General features: G+C 43.3%; 1 protein-coding gene across 1 annotated transcript in view; it reads right to left on the bottom strand.

Annotated features, from left to right (window-relative positions):
- Nucleotides 1-6,988: 6,988 nt before the first annotated feature.
- Nucleotides 6,989-19,397, bottom strand: part of LOC311056788 (uncharacterized protein) — a gene marked incomplete at its 3' end in the record, with an annotated part of 50,074 nt that continues 37,665 nt past the window's right edge. Inside the window, exons 2-3 of the mRNA XM_084073594.1 lie at nucleotides 7,207-7,316; nucleotides 6,989-7,096 (exon numbers count right to left, since the gene is read on the bottom strand). Coding sequence (XP_083929720.1) covers nucleotides 6,989-7,096; nucleotides 7,207-7,316 — 218 coding nt within the window. The remainder of the gene's footprint in view (nucleotides 7,097-7,206; nucleotides 7,317-19,397) is intronic.

Below are 19,397 nucleotides of genomic sequence, written 5' to 3'. Positions count from 1 at the left end.
TATATATTGTAGATAGAGAGACATGGACAATGGCCGGGTTTCCCAAAGAGCTTGTGCGTAGAGCATCGTCGCAGGTCCGACGACGGGTCTAACGTGTGACGTCACATGCTTCGCAGTACCATAGCAGGCACGTAGATTTCAGGTCATGCGTGGCCGTACGCAGCTTGCGCAAGCGTCTCCTACGCAGCTGGGACTCGGCCAAACCTACGCTCTACCCTCATTAGTAGCAGGTGGTTGTGCCCCTGCGTGCCATCTACACTGGCTGCGTGTGTGGTAAAAGTACATTCGTGAGACAGAATGCGCGCAGCATACTCCCCGCCCACAGTAGGAGGGGAGTAAAAACTGTCCTACGAAGCACTTTGTAACGAGCGCCCTGGGCCGCCTGTAACACCCATCGTTCTATGAAATCTATGAAAAGACCGACACACACACACACACACACACACACACACACACACACACACACACACACACACACACACACACACACACACACACACACACACACGCACACACACATATATATATTACGGCCGGGCCGGTGCGTAACGTGCCCCAAAAAAAAACAGACATACAAGCTGTCAACGCACTGCGACATGCCGTGTCGATAGCTTGCAGATCTGTTCTTTTGGGTAGGGCGAGCGGCTGCAGTGCTTCGTCCTCTATGCATGAACCCGAAGTTTACAAATCGTACTCTCACGGATGATCCGATCATCTAATAAAAATATTAAGCACATGCCAAGTTAACTAAAGGTATATAAATGATGCTGAGCTAAATATGTTTCCTTAATTTCGAAGTTTTATAGTTAAACGTTATGATGAAAGTGCAGTTCCTCTCACAAAGTGACAGCTGTTGCGCTCGCCATGTTTATGAATGGTTAAAACATCTTTTGAAAATAGCAGATCTACAAGCTCACAACGTGTCACAAGCTTGTAGATCTGCTATTTTCAAAAGATTTTATGCATAGTAGACTAGGGAAATGGGACGTTCTGAGATCGAACCCAAGGCTCCCACTCGCCAGCCCAACGCGTTACCAGTCATGCCAATAAGACTGAGCCCGATAGTTAGGTCTTTTGCACGCCACTTCTCGCTAATTTGAGTGTGGGGGCTACACAGCGCAGCTGTTCCTCCTAACAGCCGCTCGCCCCAAAATAACAGATCTGCAAGCTATCAACACGGCATGTCGCAGTGTGTTTGTTGTATATACGTCTGTTTTTTTGGGGAGGCGTCGCCCGTTACGCGCCGTTATATATATATCTATATATCTATATATACAATTTGAATCCTGCGCCATGTCGGTTGTCTGTATGTATGTATGTAGCCAGTGTGACGTAATCTGACATCACGCCAGTGTGACGTAATCTCACGACAGCATGACATCACGCATGACATCACATCCTACCTATAAATTCTAGGATGCCGTCAGATCGCACCAGTTCGACGGCTTCCATAGTGGGTTTTGGTCATTGGAGAGGTGATGCACTTTCTGAAGTGGGTACTTTCAAAGCCTGCCGTGGATTTAGGAGAGCACAAAACTCTCTCTCACACTGTGAGGTGCCTGTAAGGTGGCACTGCAAAGTGAACGACGCGTCACGCTAGACGTTCGGGCCGCGTAGCTAGTATCTATATATATCTGTATCTATATATAGTAAGGCCGGGCCGTTAACGCCGTTACCGGGCTAAGTTAACGGCGGACTCTTATCGCGCGATAAAAAAAATACCGCCGTTAATCTATTCTCAAAGTTGGGTCTGGGAGCCAAGTACATTAGCTTTACTCTGTGTGTGTGTGTGTGTGTGTGTGTGTGTGTGTCCGCGCCCGGGGGGGGGGGGGGGGGGGGGGGGGGACTGCATGTAGCGTTGAAAGTAGGTGTGGGTGTGTGTGCGCGCGCGAGCGATGTGTTTTGTGTGACGAGCATACATGCGTGTGTCAGACTGCTCCTCCTACCTGCTGCTTAGTTAGAGGAGCTGCACTCGCTCGCCTCTCATTGAAAATGAATGTCCTTAATGTAACAAGCTGCCTAAAGCCTTCTGCATGAAAAGCTTGACTGTTTATGTCCATTCGTCGGATTGACGTTCGTTTTATTGAACTCAGTGATTTTCCGCGACTTGTCTTTCACTGACCCTGCGTTTTAACAGCGGGCAACTCTCGGGCGATGCCGGGCAACATCGCCCAAAATATAATTAAAGTCTATGAGAGCCGGCGATCGGGCGAAGTGGGCGGGGGGGCGATGAAAGATGGATTTTCTTTATCTTTTTGGACGATGTCGCCCAGTATCGCCCGCTGTTAAAACGCACCGTTAGAATCACATGTCCGTCAAGCCAAACGAGAGTAACACTTGATTCCGGACGGTTGGCCTTCAAAATAAGAGAGTCTGTCCCGTTTTACTTTAGGTCAGAGAAATTCAAAATAAGAGTGCACTGACTTGCTTTTTTTTTTAAAGAAGAAGAATGCTCAGTTTTCATTGTTGCTACACTTAGAATATCAAAAAAAAAGTGTGAACCAAAAAAATAGGATACTTAAAGTTAAGAGTGATACTGACTTGTTATAGAAGTTTTTTGAAGAATGCTTAGTTTTCAATGTTGCTACACTTAGAATATCAAATAACAAGTGTGGGAACCCAATAGCACTTAAATAGTGATATTGACAGTTTTTTTTTTTTTATAATTTGACGTTGCAACACTTAAAATATAGAATATGACATTTTAACGGTAATATCGTATATCGTATCGATATCGCAATATTTGATGGACTCATGGTGTAATGGGCTACCTGGCCTGAGAAACGTAAAAGCAAGGCCTTACTTCTGGTCATTATTTGGGTAGAACACACATATTTTGAATGCCTTCGGCAGACTTCAAATGAGCCATTTTAATCTAGATTAATCTAGATTAACTCCAGGATTGCAGATAGATTAATCTAGATTAAAAAAAATAATCTATGCCCACCTCTAATATATATATATATATATATATATATATATATATATATATTCCTAAACTTTCCTAAAGTAAATTCCCCCCATTGGTGCTAAAAGCTGTAAATCATGCAGGGGGACGCCCCCTCTATCCTCTGATTTTTTTTGAACGGCGAACAATGGCCGCAGTGTTCATTTAAGATCATTGAAATGTCACCTTAAAATGCATTTTAATACATTACAGAATGTACCTATAAAAATGTAAGTGTCCAATACATATAAAGGTAAGTTAGATAAAGGTGCGACTTTATCTTAGTATATTTGCAAAATTCTGTATATATAGATATATGTATGCAAAGGGTGTTTAAACTATAGTAGGATAGCACTACGTAGTTGACGTAGGCTTTACGTAGGCTACGTCCAGGATCTCTTCACATGCATGCTGTCTCACGAATGTAGTTTTAGCACAGACGAAACGGAACCTACGACGATGGTGTCTCCTGAAGCCAATTTAGATGAGACGTTGGGCACACACAGCTGCTACTAACGAAGATAGTGTGCAGCGGGGTTGCTACTGCGCAGATGCGTGGAGGCACCTACGCAGCTTCTAGGCTACGCAGGAGCTCAAATTCGTTTGGGAAACGCGGCCAATATTATGCGCAGGACAATACAAGGTGTTGAAGCTGTCCCGGAAAACATTTATAAAATTGTATTTATTATATGTATTTGCTCGAACTAAAGTTAACATTGAGTCAGAGCAGCCTGCGTGAGTGAGTGTGTGTGTGTGTGTGTGTGTGTGTGTGTGTGTGTGTGTGTGTGTGTGTGTGTGTGTGTGTGTGTGTGTGTGTGTGTGTGTGTCTGCGTGTGCGTGCGTGCGTGCGTGCGTGCGTGCGTGTGTGTGAGCGTGCGTGTGTGCGTATGGAGTGGATACAGGGTGGTGTCTGGTTAAAAATGCGAAATCCTTTGAAAACGGATATTCAAGGTTACTAGGAAACTAGGATAGCCTTTCGGATAGGATAGATTACATTCAGATCATGTTATCAACAAAGATACATTACATGTGAGAGAAATAAATAGCACAAATAATATGACAGCATCCAAAACTAGATGAGGTGAGAGATAAATGGTCACATCACCCACGTTCTGATTTCTTCTATTGTAGGTTTTCTATTGAAGAATATACTGTTATTTTCTAAAGAGCTATATTCATCTACTTAGATTAGTCAGCAAGCTGACAAACACATTGCATTGTAGCACATGGTGAGTATGAGATTGTAGCTCCTCTCTTTTGAAATGCCCCAAAAATAGTGACGAAAGGTTGAAAGTGGTTAATATCTATATGACTCCAAGGTTAGACATAACAAGGAAAGGCAGGGCAACGCAAGGCAAGTTTATTGGCATAGCACATCATTTGTACAGTACATTTCAATAACAAGGCAATTCAAAATGCTTGACAAAACAGTCATTGAGAGAGAGAGAGAGAGAGAGAGAGAGAGAGAGAGAGAGAGAGAGAGAGAGAGAGAGAGAGAGAGAGAGAGAGAGAGAGAGAGAGAGAGAGAGAGAGAGAGAGAGTGTGTTTTTGGGGGGGTTAAACAAAATAAATGATTTGCAGAAACATACCGTGACAGTTTTCTCTAGTGACCAGGCTGAATCAGCTAAAACATAAGAAGCGTATTTGAATAATAATGTGAAATATTTAAAAAAGCAAGTTCAATAGAAAGCTGTTAAAAGCCAAGCAGATCAATACTTCTGTATATCAGATGTTTTTATTTAATTATTTACCTACACCTTTTTCTCCCAAATGTAGTTACTGTATATCAATGTATTCCTAGCCGCACACATTTCTGTGTGTTGTCACTGCTGTTGTAATCTACCAGTGAGGAGCCCCCACTGGGAGGACGTAGAGCTTCCATCCTACTCCTCCCACCCATCACTCCCTGCTGACAGGTGCCGCCCTGTCATTTACATAGCATTAATGTCATCTCCCTCGTCAAGAGACAATGGCCCCCCCTCATAAAGAGGGTCGTAAATATGGTGTAAATAAAGTTCGTAAAGGAGGTCGTATTTTTGGTACTCACAAACCGACGTGCAATTCATAAAGGGGTTCGTATACAGAGACGTGCGTATGACCAGTGCGTATGACCAGGTGTGATGATTACTCTCTGGAAGGCTGCATCCAACAGCATCCAACTTCAACGTCATCGTGCTGAACCGTGCTAAACAGTGTTGCCATGTCCGCTTATTATAAGCGAATTTGGACTTATTTTTCTGTAAAGTTGCTTGTAAATATTGGGAGCTGTGGGATGCGTTTTTTTGGGCTTGTTTCTAAAGTGTAGTTGGTTATTTGGGCTTGCTTCACAATTGTTTAATTGTTTTAACCGGTGGTTCTCAAATATTTTCATGTCATGGACCCCCAAGTTAATATGTATGCTAATTTAACCCTATAAGCCCCATCTGAAAATGTTTTGTGCCAGCTGGAGGCAGATTTGTGTTGTTGGAATGTTTAAAAAAAATTCAAAATCTTCCACATTTTATTACACGATTTATAGCGGCGCTAGCCGCTCTATACCTTTAGGTATAGAGCGGATCCTGCTCTATACCTGACTTTGTCCGTGTGTGTACGTCAACGTTCTGATTGGTCAGGTGCGTACGTCAACAAAGTGATTGGTCAAGCTTCACGTGACACGTGGCTATAAACACATTATAAACACATATCGATGACAAAATGTATCAAAGGCGCCGCTACCTTCACACAGGGTGGGATTTTTTTTTAAATAGCAGATCTACAAGCTCACAACCGTTTAATTAAAGTGCTTATAATGGCCTAAGTGCCAGTTGCTTCTTTTGGGCTTGTTTTCCTAGACCTGGTTGCTTATTTCTCTCACAACATCTGGCAACGCTGATGCAAGTTCAACTCTGCCGTCTCTCGTCTAAAGATAACATGCGGTGTCGCATCGCCTTGACAACTTACTGTTCTGTCTGGAAGCGGATCACGTAATAAATGCTCTCATGTGTAATGAGAATAAAGAAGTTTACAAGGTTTAACCCCATTACCAAATAAAAGGCTAATAAAACGTGGAAAGGATATTATAAGCCTTTTCTAATGAACATTGCGCACCTTAAAGATGATGTTGAAATAAATCCAGGGCATACAAGTGGAACGCTTCTATCTGATTATGGACCAGAAGAGCTTATTGATTAAATTAGTTAATTTTGGATATCACTGTCCTACGTCGGAATGGGGAATGGTTCTGGACACAGCTTTCATCCACTTTATTTTTCCTCATCAGATGGTAATATTTATTAGGCTGTTGTGTGTGGCGTTCATGTGATCAATATACAGTAGCCTAACAGTAGGCTTTACAAATTAATACCGCGGCACGGACACTGATGCAAGTCAGTCCCTCTGGCTGAGATGGCCCGCTGGCAAACACACTCTATATTATGCATAGGCTACAAGCAATACATCTATTGACCATATTCACACGGTGGCCATTTTGGAATTTTACATTGAAAGTGCCACCCCGTTGCCGTGGCAACCGGGGTGGCACTTCATTAACTTAACACATCGGGTGCCGATCACGGTCTAAACCGTGTGTTTACATAGTAGCGCTCTGGTGCCGTTCAAGGTCTGAACCGTGATTTCAGTCTTTTTGTTTTTTTCGTTTTTCTCCGCATGGGCGGTGCTAGAGCAGCCCTGGGAGTACCCATTGTGATCCTAAGAAGGATAGGCCAAATGGATCACCGGAAACAAAAACATGGCTTCCATCCGCTTCCTGTCTATTTCCTTCTTTAAAGCGCCTATATCTCCGAATCCGTTTCCGGTGGTGAAAACCGGTCATGCGCGATGCGCGATCCCCCCCCCCCCCCCCCCCGTTGTAACTCGCAAGTGAAATGTTATGGTTCCAGGCTGTAGCCTTTTTTTTACGTGGATTTGCTCATCGCGGAGTCTACAGATTTAAACAGTAAAGCGCAGTCAATGGGGAGAATGCTGGCACCCATCGTAAGTTGTTATGAAAAAATGCTGGCACCCGATGTGTTAATAGCAATATGGCCGCCGTGTTTATATGGTCTATGTACTGGTCTCCTGTCTCTTCCTCCTGGCTTCAGCTCTTGAACCAGCAACGTTGACGTAATCCATCTCAACGTTCTCCTCTCCTGCATTCTGCCCTCTGGTGGCCTGGAGAAACACAGCAGCACCCGCATGTAACTTAGTTGATCAGATGTGTCTCAACAGTCTAATGAGTTCATGTGCATTTCAGTCTTGTATTGAAAAAGACACATATTTACCTTCCACTTCCAGAAATGATACTGGGCAATGAACTGTAGCAACACAACCAGCAGTATGACTGTAACTTTGATGATGAACGCTGTCAGATCAGAGGCTGTGGTGATGTCAGCTGCCAGAACAGAGTCTGTGAGAGAACAACATCATTAAAGAAGTCCTTCAATTAAAAAGAAAACATGTTTCTTTGATTGAATTCCCTGAGGATTTCTGAGTTCATAGCACTTTCACATGTGGCTGACGGTACCCTAGATCTAGAGTTGATCAGGGTACCGTCCTCATTTATCCAGCTCAGAGAGTGAAATCCACATAATGTGTTCAGTGGGCCTACAAACAGAGAGCACTGATTTGTTTGAATCAAACCAAACTGAGCCAAAGCAGGAACAAAATAACCTTTACCGATATAACTCCATGTAGTTAAATTACAGCCAGGATCACCAGGTAGCATGTTAAATGGCAGGTTGACAGTATCTCCAGAGTTTGTGTAGAGATCCAGTAGGTGGGTGTTATCGACCCCAAGCAGCAGAAATAGAAACACTTAAGTCAATCTGATCCCAGACATTCTGATCTGAACTCTCTAACTATCTTTTGGTGAATCTTTGTCTCGGTATGTCTCTCTGAGCTGTCTCTCTGACCACAGATAACATGCAGTGGAGCAGGATTTATACTGGAAATAAATACCACTTCTGTTGCAACACAATGAAAAGTAAAGCCTAGTTCAGGCCAAAGACGGGGACGAGACCAAACTATTTTAGAACGTTGCCGGGAAAAATCACCATGGTCTGAATCACCCCATCGCGCAGGTCAGCTGATGGCAACATCAGCTGACCTGCGCAACAGTAACAAGTACAAAGTAACAACATATTTCTGATCGTGCTAACACGTTGCAACTTAATGCTACACATCAATGTTGTCCCTCTCTGTCTTTCTGTCTGTCTGTCTCTCACACACAAACTGATGCTCTTTGTGGTGAGATTGTTCTCTCTGTAGAGAGCAGCACTTAATGTACTGTAAATATTGTACTGATGGTGGAGAGAGGATAATCTCCTCTGTTGAAAGAGTGTTCAGTCTGCAGTCCGCCTGTACATTATGCGGGTGCATTTCTCCTTTCCGACATGTCGCCTTTCCGACGTTGACTAACCCTATACCTAACCCTAACCCTAACCTTAACCGCACGCGGAAGCCACTAGTCGGAGTGGTGAGATGTCGGAATGGAAGGAGCACCCCACATTATGCATTAACCCTCAAAGATTAGAAAGAGCCAGTTAGAGAAAAGCAACTGTGCCGGTACACAACACTGAACCTTAAACAAAAGGCCTGAGTGGGTACTGCAGTCTGTCATTGTATGTTGTCATTGTGTCTAGTCCTCCACCAGGCTGGGTTCCATGTCCTATAGACTTTGGTAGTCAATCATAGCCAAATGGAATGCCGATTTGAAAGATTGTGGGTGGAGTTTCTTCATTGGCCTACTGGGAGTGTGCGTGCAAAGGTTTACGGCCCAGCGGCCTGAGATTAGCTGTTCACAAACGGACAAACAGACAGAAAGCGGCAAATACATAATAGGCAGCTTTCGGCCATCCAGCCTGGCAGAGATGATTATCCATAATTTATTCATATGTGTCTATTGCTATGAGGACAGCTACTTCTGGTTGTGGTGCTGTTATCCAGATTGTAAACTTCACTGAACAAGCCTTTCTGTCTCATAGCTCTTTTGACATGTTTTCACACGGGGTTTCTGTGTAGCTTCACAGTGTTCTTACTGGCAGGAAGGTGCAAGGTGTGAAAAGACAGAAGGCACACAACGATCTGAATAGCTGACCACAAGAGGAAGGGGGCGGAAAACATTGTTGTAGCTCCATTTCAATTTAACCCTAAAGTCACAGATGTTTAGAAGTCTAGAATGGATGAATGAATGAATGAATGGATAAAATAATAAAAAATAATACAAATAAACATTAACAAAACAATTATCATATTGGCAGGTCAACTTAAAGACTTAATATTAATATGACTCCTGTCCAGAAAGCCTCATATTTTCACATGCACGCACACGCACACATGCACACACACAGAAAATGTAATAAATGCAGAAGCTCTGTACAAATGTCATCTTTAGCAACATAGCCACAATCTATTTGTAACACCGTGATGAGACACAAACTAGTAGTCCATGAGAGCTATGAGAGGCAGGGCCGCTACTTGTGGGTAACAGTGTGTCGCTGCAAAGTGAGAAAGATGCTTTTTTTTTTTGTTCTTGACTTTTCCACTAGGCAGAGATGAGAAGAGTCATATAGTAGGTGAACACATTGGCTGGTATTAATGCATCTATGCGTAAATATGAATGAATGTTAGACCCCAACAGGATAACATTGATAAAGACATTTTGTAATCAGCCCTACAGCTAATAACAATTATCACAGTGTTGTGGAAGTTCATTTCAAAATATAATTCAATTTATACTAGCCTACTACTTTCCGTGAATATACATTTTTGAAATATTACTGTACGTTCAAGTAATGTATAATTTATTGCATTACGTTTGTATCTTTACAATGACGCACAATGTGACCTGGCATACTATTAAAAGGAATAAAATGCAACAATAATGTTATTTCATATCAATCTTTCAATTGCATGTCATAACACAGGAGTGCCCACACTTTTTTGACTTGATTTTTCACTTTTAACCAGCTCAACAACCAGCTCAACAAGATCTACCAATCAAAACATGATTCTCCCATTGCGGATTACTATTCTAATAGTAATCATTGCTATAGACCATTTGTTCAGTAACAGGGGTCTCCCCATCTCTCCAGCGCTTTGATAAACAGAAAATACAGGTATTTCAAATGTTCAGCCAATCAGGAGAGAGTACACATTCATCAGCTTCATTTTTATAGTGTTCCAGTTCCAATTTTGATTACTAATTTATTTGTGTCATCACTTCCAATTAAAAAAAAACGGTATCCCGACCTGAAAATGCGTTTTCTGTTTAATATAGAGCTGGAGAGACATGGAGACCCCAGTTACTGAACAAACACTCTATAGCAATATGGTACTATCAGAATATAGAGCTATTTAACACTTATTTTAACCAAAGAAAATCACTTACCCTACCTTTACCTAAAATGTAATTTTTTTTCTAGTTTTTCTTTTCTAGTTTTAGTTATTCTGTTAGTTCGTTATTTAGTAATAACTGCAATACCCCTGCCCCCTACCAGGTGTTGAAGCATTAGATTTAGGGTTGGTCGTAGAATCTACAGGCGATGTTCCAGTGGAAAGATTAGATGCCGTCGTTTTCTTCTTTTCTCCTGGGAAGACAACGAATGTCTTCATTTCTCCGTGGACAATCAGCAGACATCTGAACTTCTTGGTCATGTTGTGTTTGTTGATGGTCAGAGTGGTAGAACATCCAGACATCGAGTCGATCAGGGTACCGTCCTCATTTATCCAGCTCAGAGTGTGAACTCCACAGCTTCTATCCATTACAAACAGAGAGCACTGCAGTGTGTGTTCTGTCCCACCGTCTACTCTGGTGACGTCACTCAACTCCAGTACAAACAGATAAATCCGTTGATCGTCTCCGTGCTGTTCTCCGTCTATAAATTGTCGAACGGTATAAAAGCCTGCATCTTCAGCTCTGACATCTTTAACAGTCAGAGAGCAGTTAGACTCCAGACACATTCTGTCTGCTCTGGATGAGCTTAACTCGCTTGCTTGGATCAAACCGTTCTCAGCCACAGTCACACTATTATAATCTTTTCCGCTATGAATCCACTCAGTTGAAACACAGCCAGGATCATCAGGTATCATGTTGTTAAATGGCAGAGTGACAGCGTCTCCAGAGCTTCTGTAGAGCTCCAGTAGGTGGGTGTTGTTGACTCCAAGCAGCAGAAATAACAACAGTTGAGTCCATCTGATCCCACACATTCTGATCTGAACTGTAATTACTTTGGTGCCTCTTTGTTTGTCTGTCTGTCTGTCTGTCTGTCTGTCTGTCTGTCTGTCTGTCTGTCTGTCTGTCTGTCTGTCTGTCTGTATGTCTGTCTCTCTGAGAGGTCTCTCTATACTGTATGTCTCTCTATATGACTCTCTAAGCTCTCTGTCCGTCTGTCCGTCTGACACACATTGAGTGTGTGCAGTAATTCTGACTATAGAAACCTGCATATCTTGTGACATTAGTTCCTCATGCAATGCAAATTGTGTTTCCTGTGAAAACAGCCATGTTGCTTCACATGTAGGCTCTATAGGTCTTAGACTTTATTACTAATTTCACTTAATTTTCACTAATATAATTTCTACCTAGCAACAACAATTACATTATGTATATTTTTGATACTTTCTGTCAGGTCTATGCATGACATTTGATTAAATCGCTTGACAAACAATGTATGCTTCTTGGTTCAGACACCTGACCTCAGACACCAGGCAGTCTGCAAGAAGCATGAATTTAGGTATGAATACGACTTCTGTTGCAACACAATGCAATGTAAAGACTAGTCCAGAGCAGACCAAAGCCCTTAGATGTTTTTCAGGCCAAGGACCCCTTAGCTGAGAGAGAGATGAAGCAGGGACCCCCCTAATACATATGTTGCAAATTAAACTTTTTCATATATTGCATAGATTGACAGCACTATCATCAGTGTTGTGTAAATTCATGTTTGTTTTTGTTTATTTACAATTGCTTATTTTCCAGACATTTAACCACTTATAAACCCTTGTCACTTAGTAAACTTGACATTTGGCTCTGTACTTGTTTTTAGTTGTTTTTACCAAACTTGTAGATCGGCTGAATGTTCCCCCCACAATAAGGATGCTATGGGGTTCAAGTGGTTAATTTATCTCAAATAGATTTGGCGGACCCCCTGTACTAACTCTGAGGACCCCCTAGGGGTCCTGGACACCCTGTTGAAGACCCCTGTTTTAGAATGTTGCGGAGAAACATAGTAGTGGTCTGTATCACCCTGCTGCAGGTTGGCTGATGCCGGATGATTGAGTTACATCCTGAAAAAACGATCAAAACGGTCCACAAAAAAACACGCTATTTGGGGAGGATTGATCGTCTAGTCAGTAAGAATACTCTGAAGACTCTTGCAGTGGCCCTCATACAAGGTCATTACGATTATGCATGCACCTCGTGGTATCACAACACCTCCAAGGCCTTAAAAACAAGGCTCCAAACATCCCAAAACAAACTTGTAAGGCTACTTCTTGGCCTCAATTACAAAACCCATCTAACCCCTGATCATTTTGATAGGATTGGATGGCTTAGGGTTGAGGACAGAGTACAGCAACTTGCTATGGGCCTGGTCTTCAAGATATACCACAACATTGGGATCCCCCTGTATTTGTCAAAATACTTCCAAAATGTTAATGATGTCCATGGTCACAATACCAGAGGCAGCTCCACAAACCTTGTCCAACCCTTTTTTGGCTCAACAAAAGGAAGTAACTCGTTCACATGCTATTCATCAAAAATGTGGAACGCCCTACCAAAAGGAGTAAAGGAGTGTAAAACCCTACTCTCTTTCAAAACTGCCCTAAAGATACACCTTCAGGAGGCTGCAATTGGAAAATGGCCCCTGTCTAAGTCCTAACCTAACCTACCCCCCTACCCCCCCCACCCCCTCTCCTTCTTCTTTTGTACATATTTCTCACTCTTCATACCAGTAACCTGTAAACTGATTGTATGACATTCTATAGTAGTTGTGTATATCTGTCTGTCTCTTATATGTCATCATGATTTGTGTGCGTGGGGAACTCATTTGAAACAAGCTCAGTGCTTTTATGAGTCTTCCAGTTTAGTAGACCTTGTATTGTGAATTTGTACTTCCATGTACTGTTGTTCTCATGTCTTACTAAATAAAGTACATCAATCAATCAATCAAACATGACTACTTGTCGAATCGTAACATACCGTTTTTTCTGATGGCACAAACATTGTGACATTACGCATCTCTCTCTCTCTCTCTCTCTCTCTCTCACACTCACACTCACACACACACACACACACACACACACACACACACACACACACACACACACACACACACACACACACACACACACACACACACACACACACAGGTTGTGGCCCCTCTGTCTTCCTCTTTCCACTCTATCTCACCACTTCCTCTCTTCTGGATATTTGTCTTATGGCCTGGCGAGAGAGTATGTTTTGCACCCTGTCCGTCCGTCCATCTGTCCGTGTCCGTCCGTGTGTGTGTGTGTGTGTGTCTGTCCGTCTATGATCAGCTATCTCCGGCACCGTGGGCTTGATCGAAGTGAAACTGTGCACACACACTCCCTGGATACCAATTCCGAACCTCTGCCCCAAATTCTTCACATGGGCCTGTTATAGAGCCACCAGGAGGCCACTTTTTACAAAACACATTTTTGACAAACATCACGCAAATCGGTACACAGTATCTCTATAGTCATTAAACCAACGGGTATTTCAGATTTTTCATATTCCATCCTGATTGGCTAAGAATGCCTTCCAAAGTTTGCAGGAGTGCTCTGTTTTGAACAAAATGCCTCAAATCATGAACACAGCATGCAATTTCCATGAAATTTTGCACGCACATTCTAACTAGGCCGAGAAAGAAATGGCATCTGACATTTTTCAAATCAGCCTCATGGTGGCGCTATAACAGGTCGATTCGTGTTTTTACCTATAACTCCACCGATCTGTGTAAAACTTTGTATGCGCACTCCCTAGAGGCCAAGGAAAAACCTTTTTTCACATCTGACTTTTATAGCGCCGCCAGGATTTCATGCAAATCGGTAGAAATGATCTCTATAGTCATGTGACGGATCTGTTAGATTTTTTATATTCCATCTTGATTGGCTAAGATTGACATCTAAAGTTAGCAGGAGTGGCCCGTTTTGAACAAAATGTTGCAAATCATGAAAGCAGTGTCCGACTGCAGTGAAACTTTGCACGCACATTTGTACTACGTTGAGGAACAAATGCCACCCTTTGAACATTGCCACCCTTTGAACATTGCCCTATTATAGCGCCACCAGGAGGCCAATTTTTGCATAACTATTTTTTTAAATATTACTCCTACTAATGTTGTCCAAACATCACGCACATCAGTACACATGATCTCTTTAGTCAAGGCATGACAAAAAACCTTCCTCCCGTCCACACCCATTATAACTCCTTGAGAAAAAGCTTCATATCTCCATTTATTTTTTAACGTGGTGGAAACGAGCCGTTTTCGATGGGCGATCACTCTGCAATGGCGGATCATGTTAGAAATATTATTGTTCCAGGCGATAGTCGGGACCCTCCACCATCGTGCACGCAGCCTTTGTAGACTCCTCGTCGTGGAGTCTACAGCCGTAACAGCGCAGCGTAAACTGTAAGAATGCCAGCACTAGATGTACTCTGTTTAAAAAAAAACATCTGGCACCGAATGTGTTAACAGTTTGCAAAAAGTTAAAGAACAATGCTAAAAAGGATAACACAATAATTCATCAAGACATATAAAGACATACAATACTATACAAGAGATCATCAATAGTATTTTGGTAAGCTGGAAGACGTGTCTAGGTCCAGTTGCAGACAGGTGCTCATTTATGACGGAATTGAATGAGGGTAGGGAGTCACACTGTGTGATGGCTGTTGGTAGGGCATTCCACATGTCGGTGGCAGTAGAATGAATTCATCCCCATGTTTGTGCCGAATCTGGGGGGAATGAGATCAGTGGAGCTCCCTCTGGTGTTGTGGCCGTGGACGTTACTCTCACTCTTTTGAAGTAATCAGACAGGTACATGGGCACTGGTCCCTTGAGTATCTTGAAAACCAGGCCCATTGCAAGTTGCGCTGATTTGAACATTTTCAAGTGGCATTTGTTCCTCGGCCTAGTGGGAATGTACGTGTGAAATCTCACGGAAATGGCAAGCTGCTTTCATGATTTGAGGCATTTTGTTGAAAACGGAGCAATCCTGCATACTTTGGAAGCCAACCTTAGCCAAACAGGATGAAATATGGAATATTGGAAAGATCCGTGTTGATCACATGATTATAGAGATACTGTGTACTGGTTTGCGTGATGTTTGGATTAAATCTGTAGGGATACTGTCAAAAAATGTGTTTTGCAAAAAGCGGCCTCCTGGTGGCGCTATAAAAGGCTCATTTTAAAAATTTGGGGCACAAGTTCTGCTCTGGCATCCAGGGAGTGTGCGTTGCGATCAAGCCAACGGTGCCAGAGATTAGCTGTACACAAAATGACAGAATGACGGACGGACAGGGGGGGACATACTCTCTCGCCATGCCTTTCAGCCTGGCGGAGACAATAATATCATTATTACACAACATTGGTAGACAACAAAGACAGTTATAAAACCACAAACCAAGAGATAAACTCGCAATACGGTCAGATTTAAGACTGGGCAGATTTTATTTGGGATTTTATTCCACTCCCCACCCCGCCCCCCTGTGTATTGGAACGTGCATCTATCTACCTTACCTTTTTGGTTAGATAGTTTAAAATTAGCTACACTAGCCCTTGTGTGTGTCCCTGATATATTGGAAATAGCCTTTAAAATAATGTGGGCATTGATTACCTGATGAAGGTCAGTTGGACCGAAACGTTGTAGCCTACTCGCAATGAAATACTTGTTTGCTGTGCAGACAGTGTGCGGGATCTCCATTTCTTCCTGTCTCATGCACTGGCTGCCTGCTCCTACGCACCTGACCCAGTAGGTTTGCAAAAGGACTTTGTTTCACAACGCATTGATCTTTTAAAAAATGTACATATTTAAAAGTCATATTTGACATTTCAGCGTGGCTATCTGCCTTGATGTTTTCACCAAGTGTCATTAAAACAGAGTCCTGGTGCCTGAGCTCCAGACCAAAAGAAACACTGCAAAAGTGTGTTAAACTGAGTGCAGATCTCCGCCTAGGCCGGGTTGGCCACAACAAACTTTGTCAATCATATAGCCAATTGGAATGGGATATGAAACATCTGTGAAGCTACCCGAGACAAGCCTTCTTGTCTCATAGCTCTTCAGTGTGTGACCCGAGATGACGTTGGCTCGAATCCAGCACACAACACCAATGGTTTTGATAATGTGGATTGTGGAAGTTAAATGGTGGATTTGTGGATAGGACTCTACAGTATATGAGCACACACAGAGGAAGGGCCGCTGTGTGTGTGTGTGTGTGTGTGTGTGTGTGTGTGTGTGTGTGTGTGTGTGTGTGTGTGTGTGTGTGTATCCTTATATGAAAACAATGTTTTACTGCAAAAGTGGTGTAATTGATGTATTGTTATAATGAAATGAAAAAGAAAAAAAAGTGATTGCTCTGCTCAACTGATAATTAGCACTAACATCTTTCCACTCAAACAGAGAGCGTCTCCTTTCAAACCCCAATGGTTCTATTGAGCCCCCCGCCCACAGGAGTAGCCCAATTCACTCACAACTTGCTACAAAAATCGCTCATGAAAAACTATATAATCTCCTACATTTAATTTTCCACCTTCACATGTGTCTCCTTCTCTAATAATCAAAAAGTGCTATATATTTCATCTCGCAATGTACTTCCGGATGGTTCGTTTTGCACCTTTTTTTGCCACATCGGTCACGGGAAAGAAATAAGCACTGCCGTGCTCTATGGAAACGAGCCCAAAAGTGCACCCAAATAAGCCCAAAATCGCTTATACAAACAGTCAGACCTGGCAACGCAGCCTACGCCAATCATGCGTGAGAGATCTACAAGCTATGGGGCAGAGACGCCACCGTATCTTAGCAACAACTACAGCGCTCACTCTCATTGGTCGTGTCACGCTAAGAGCAGTTTCCCGACAATGGCATCGCAGAGAGCTTGCTGTAGCCATCACAGTCAGTCGCAGCGACGACGGACAGGGCGCTGTGATAGCTGCCATGTCGCTAACGCTAACGTGGTTGTCATGCCTGCAGCGGCTGTGCAATCACTTTGTCAACAATGCACGTTCGTGTGGTGAATGTCAATATTGCTGCTCAGTTAGTCCATTGCAGATGGTGTATGTTTGTGTGTGTCTTCTGGAGAACTATGTAGCTCCACAGCAACTACAGTAACTAACGTAATGGCAGGACCGCCCCCGACCGCCCCCCCCCCCCCCCACAAATAAACGTAATTGATCTGGGGACCCCCCATTTTGTTTGACTCCGTTCCACAAGTAAATATTGTCAAAATAGCAGATCTACAAGCTCGAAACGCCTCACGTTGAGAGGCTTTGTAAGCTTGTAGATCGGCTATTTTCTACATGATTGCCTCTTTCTTAGATTATTTGACAATGTGGCCAATGTTTTTATAGTATAGTTTGTTGACTACTTTTGTTGCAGAAATGATCATTTCCTTTACTTTCGTTTTTTCATTGTCTCCGCCAGGCCGAAAGGCATGGCGCAAGACTATGTTTCACCCCCTGTCCGTCCGTCTGTGATAGCTAATCTCTCACATCGTTGACTTGAACGCAGCGAAACTGTGCACACACACTCCCTGGATGCCAATTCAGAACCTCTGCCCTATTTCTTTCACATGGCCCTGTTACAGTGCCACCAGGAGGCTGCTTTTTGTTAAACACATTTTCTCACAGTACTCCTACATATTTTGCCCAAACATCACGCAAATCGGTACACAGTATCTCCACAGTCATTAAAAAAAACGTCTCTTTCCGATTTTTCATATTCCATCCTGATTGGCTAAAATGGCTTCCACAGTCTGCAGGACTGCTCCGTTTGGACCAAAATGCCTCACATTATGAACACAGCATGCACTTTCCGTGCAACTTTGCACCCACATTCCCACTATGCCGAGGAAGCAATTCCACTTGAGATTTCTCTAATCAGCCTCATGGTGGCGCTATAACAGCCCGATGTGGAGAGTCAGTGAGAGCTGGATAAACAAGGTCAAATGTGTCAAAAGGAGTCTGTACGGCTGTCGATAAATGAACACATGACGTCGGTGGGAGAGGAGATATTGTGTCTTTTGGACAAACAACAGCGTGGTGCTGATGTTTGTTGTGTGAAGCAGCTTAATGTCAGAGTGTTTGTGTTGGAGCGCCTCAGTGCGGCTGCAGAGTTCATGTGCAACCTCTTCCAGAGAGAGACAGAGACACTAGAAACTCTGCTGGAGAAAAAAAAAACACTGCTGGGCATTGACTTTCATATGGACATTGATCTACGCACTGCAGGTATATCTGTTACACACACAACATCAAAATACACACTACTAGGTATGATGCAGCGTTTGCATTCCAGCCAGCATGCCAGCGTAGTTCCCATATGGTTTCAAGGTGGGCTAAACCATATGGACCCCATGTCAGCAATGTCAGCGGCATCCACTTCAGTCCCAACTGCGATGCCCATGCAGGCTATAAGTAGCTTCTACCTGGCCCTTAGGTGGGCCCCAACTAGCCATGTTTATGTGGGACCAAGGCGGGTCCTAACTGGGTTTGCCCATGCAGGCTTTAACTGGGTTCTACCTGGGCCCTAGGTGTACCCCAACCAACCAGAGTGCAGTGCCCATCGCTCCAATTGTTGTGACGTCAGGGCTCTCAATACTGCACATTGGTGGACCAATGGTAGCCCACGGATGTTTCCTCTGGGGATTTACAATCTGCCCCTCTATGCCACATATCATCCGCCCTACAGGGTCTTCACTGACCGAGCCACGGCCCCACTGGCCCTCATGACGCTACGCCACTTATATGAGCTGCCAAGTGGCCGCGGGCGCTACGTGGGCGTGGCCGCGGGCTAGACGCGAGCCCCCGCGTAGCGGGGGCGAGCTTCTAGTTAGGACAATGGCAAAAGTAGCTGATTTGCATGGGGAGGAGGGGCAGTTTCAGCTCTGAGCAGTTCCATCACCTCCTCCATGGGCACGCATTCAACTAGAGGTCGCACGCGCGTCGTGATTATTTAGGCGAATAAGATATCAGTATAGGTTATAGGCTTATTGCCTATAACGGTCTAATGCTATGGTGCCTGATTGTAGTTGTGTTTTTAATCTTACATTTAAATAAAATAATTCATCATTTAGTTATTATGATGATCGGCTTGGCTCATTTTGGCGCCCCCTATGCACTGTGGTGCCCTAAGCACAGTGTGTCCAGTATATATATATATTTTTATCTGTATTTTTTCAATAACTCTATATTCTCATAGTAATCATTGCTATTGACTATTGGGTGTCTATTCAATAACAGGG

This window comes from Gymnoscopelus microlampas, assembly GCF_963454915.1.
Source record: "Gymnoscopelus microlampas genome assembly, chromosome: 12".
Taxonomy (NCBI): Eukaryota; Metazoa; Chordata; class Actinopteri; order Myctophiformes; family Myctophidae; genus Gymnoscopelus; species Gymnoscopelus microlampas.
The sequence above is the reverse complement of the archived record's forward strand: the minus strand, read 5'-3'. Positions and strand labels throughout refer to the sequence as shown.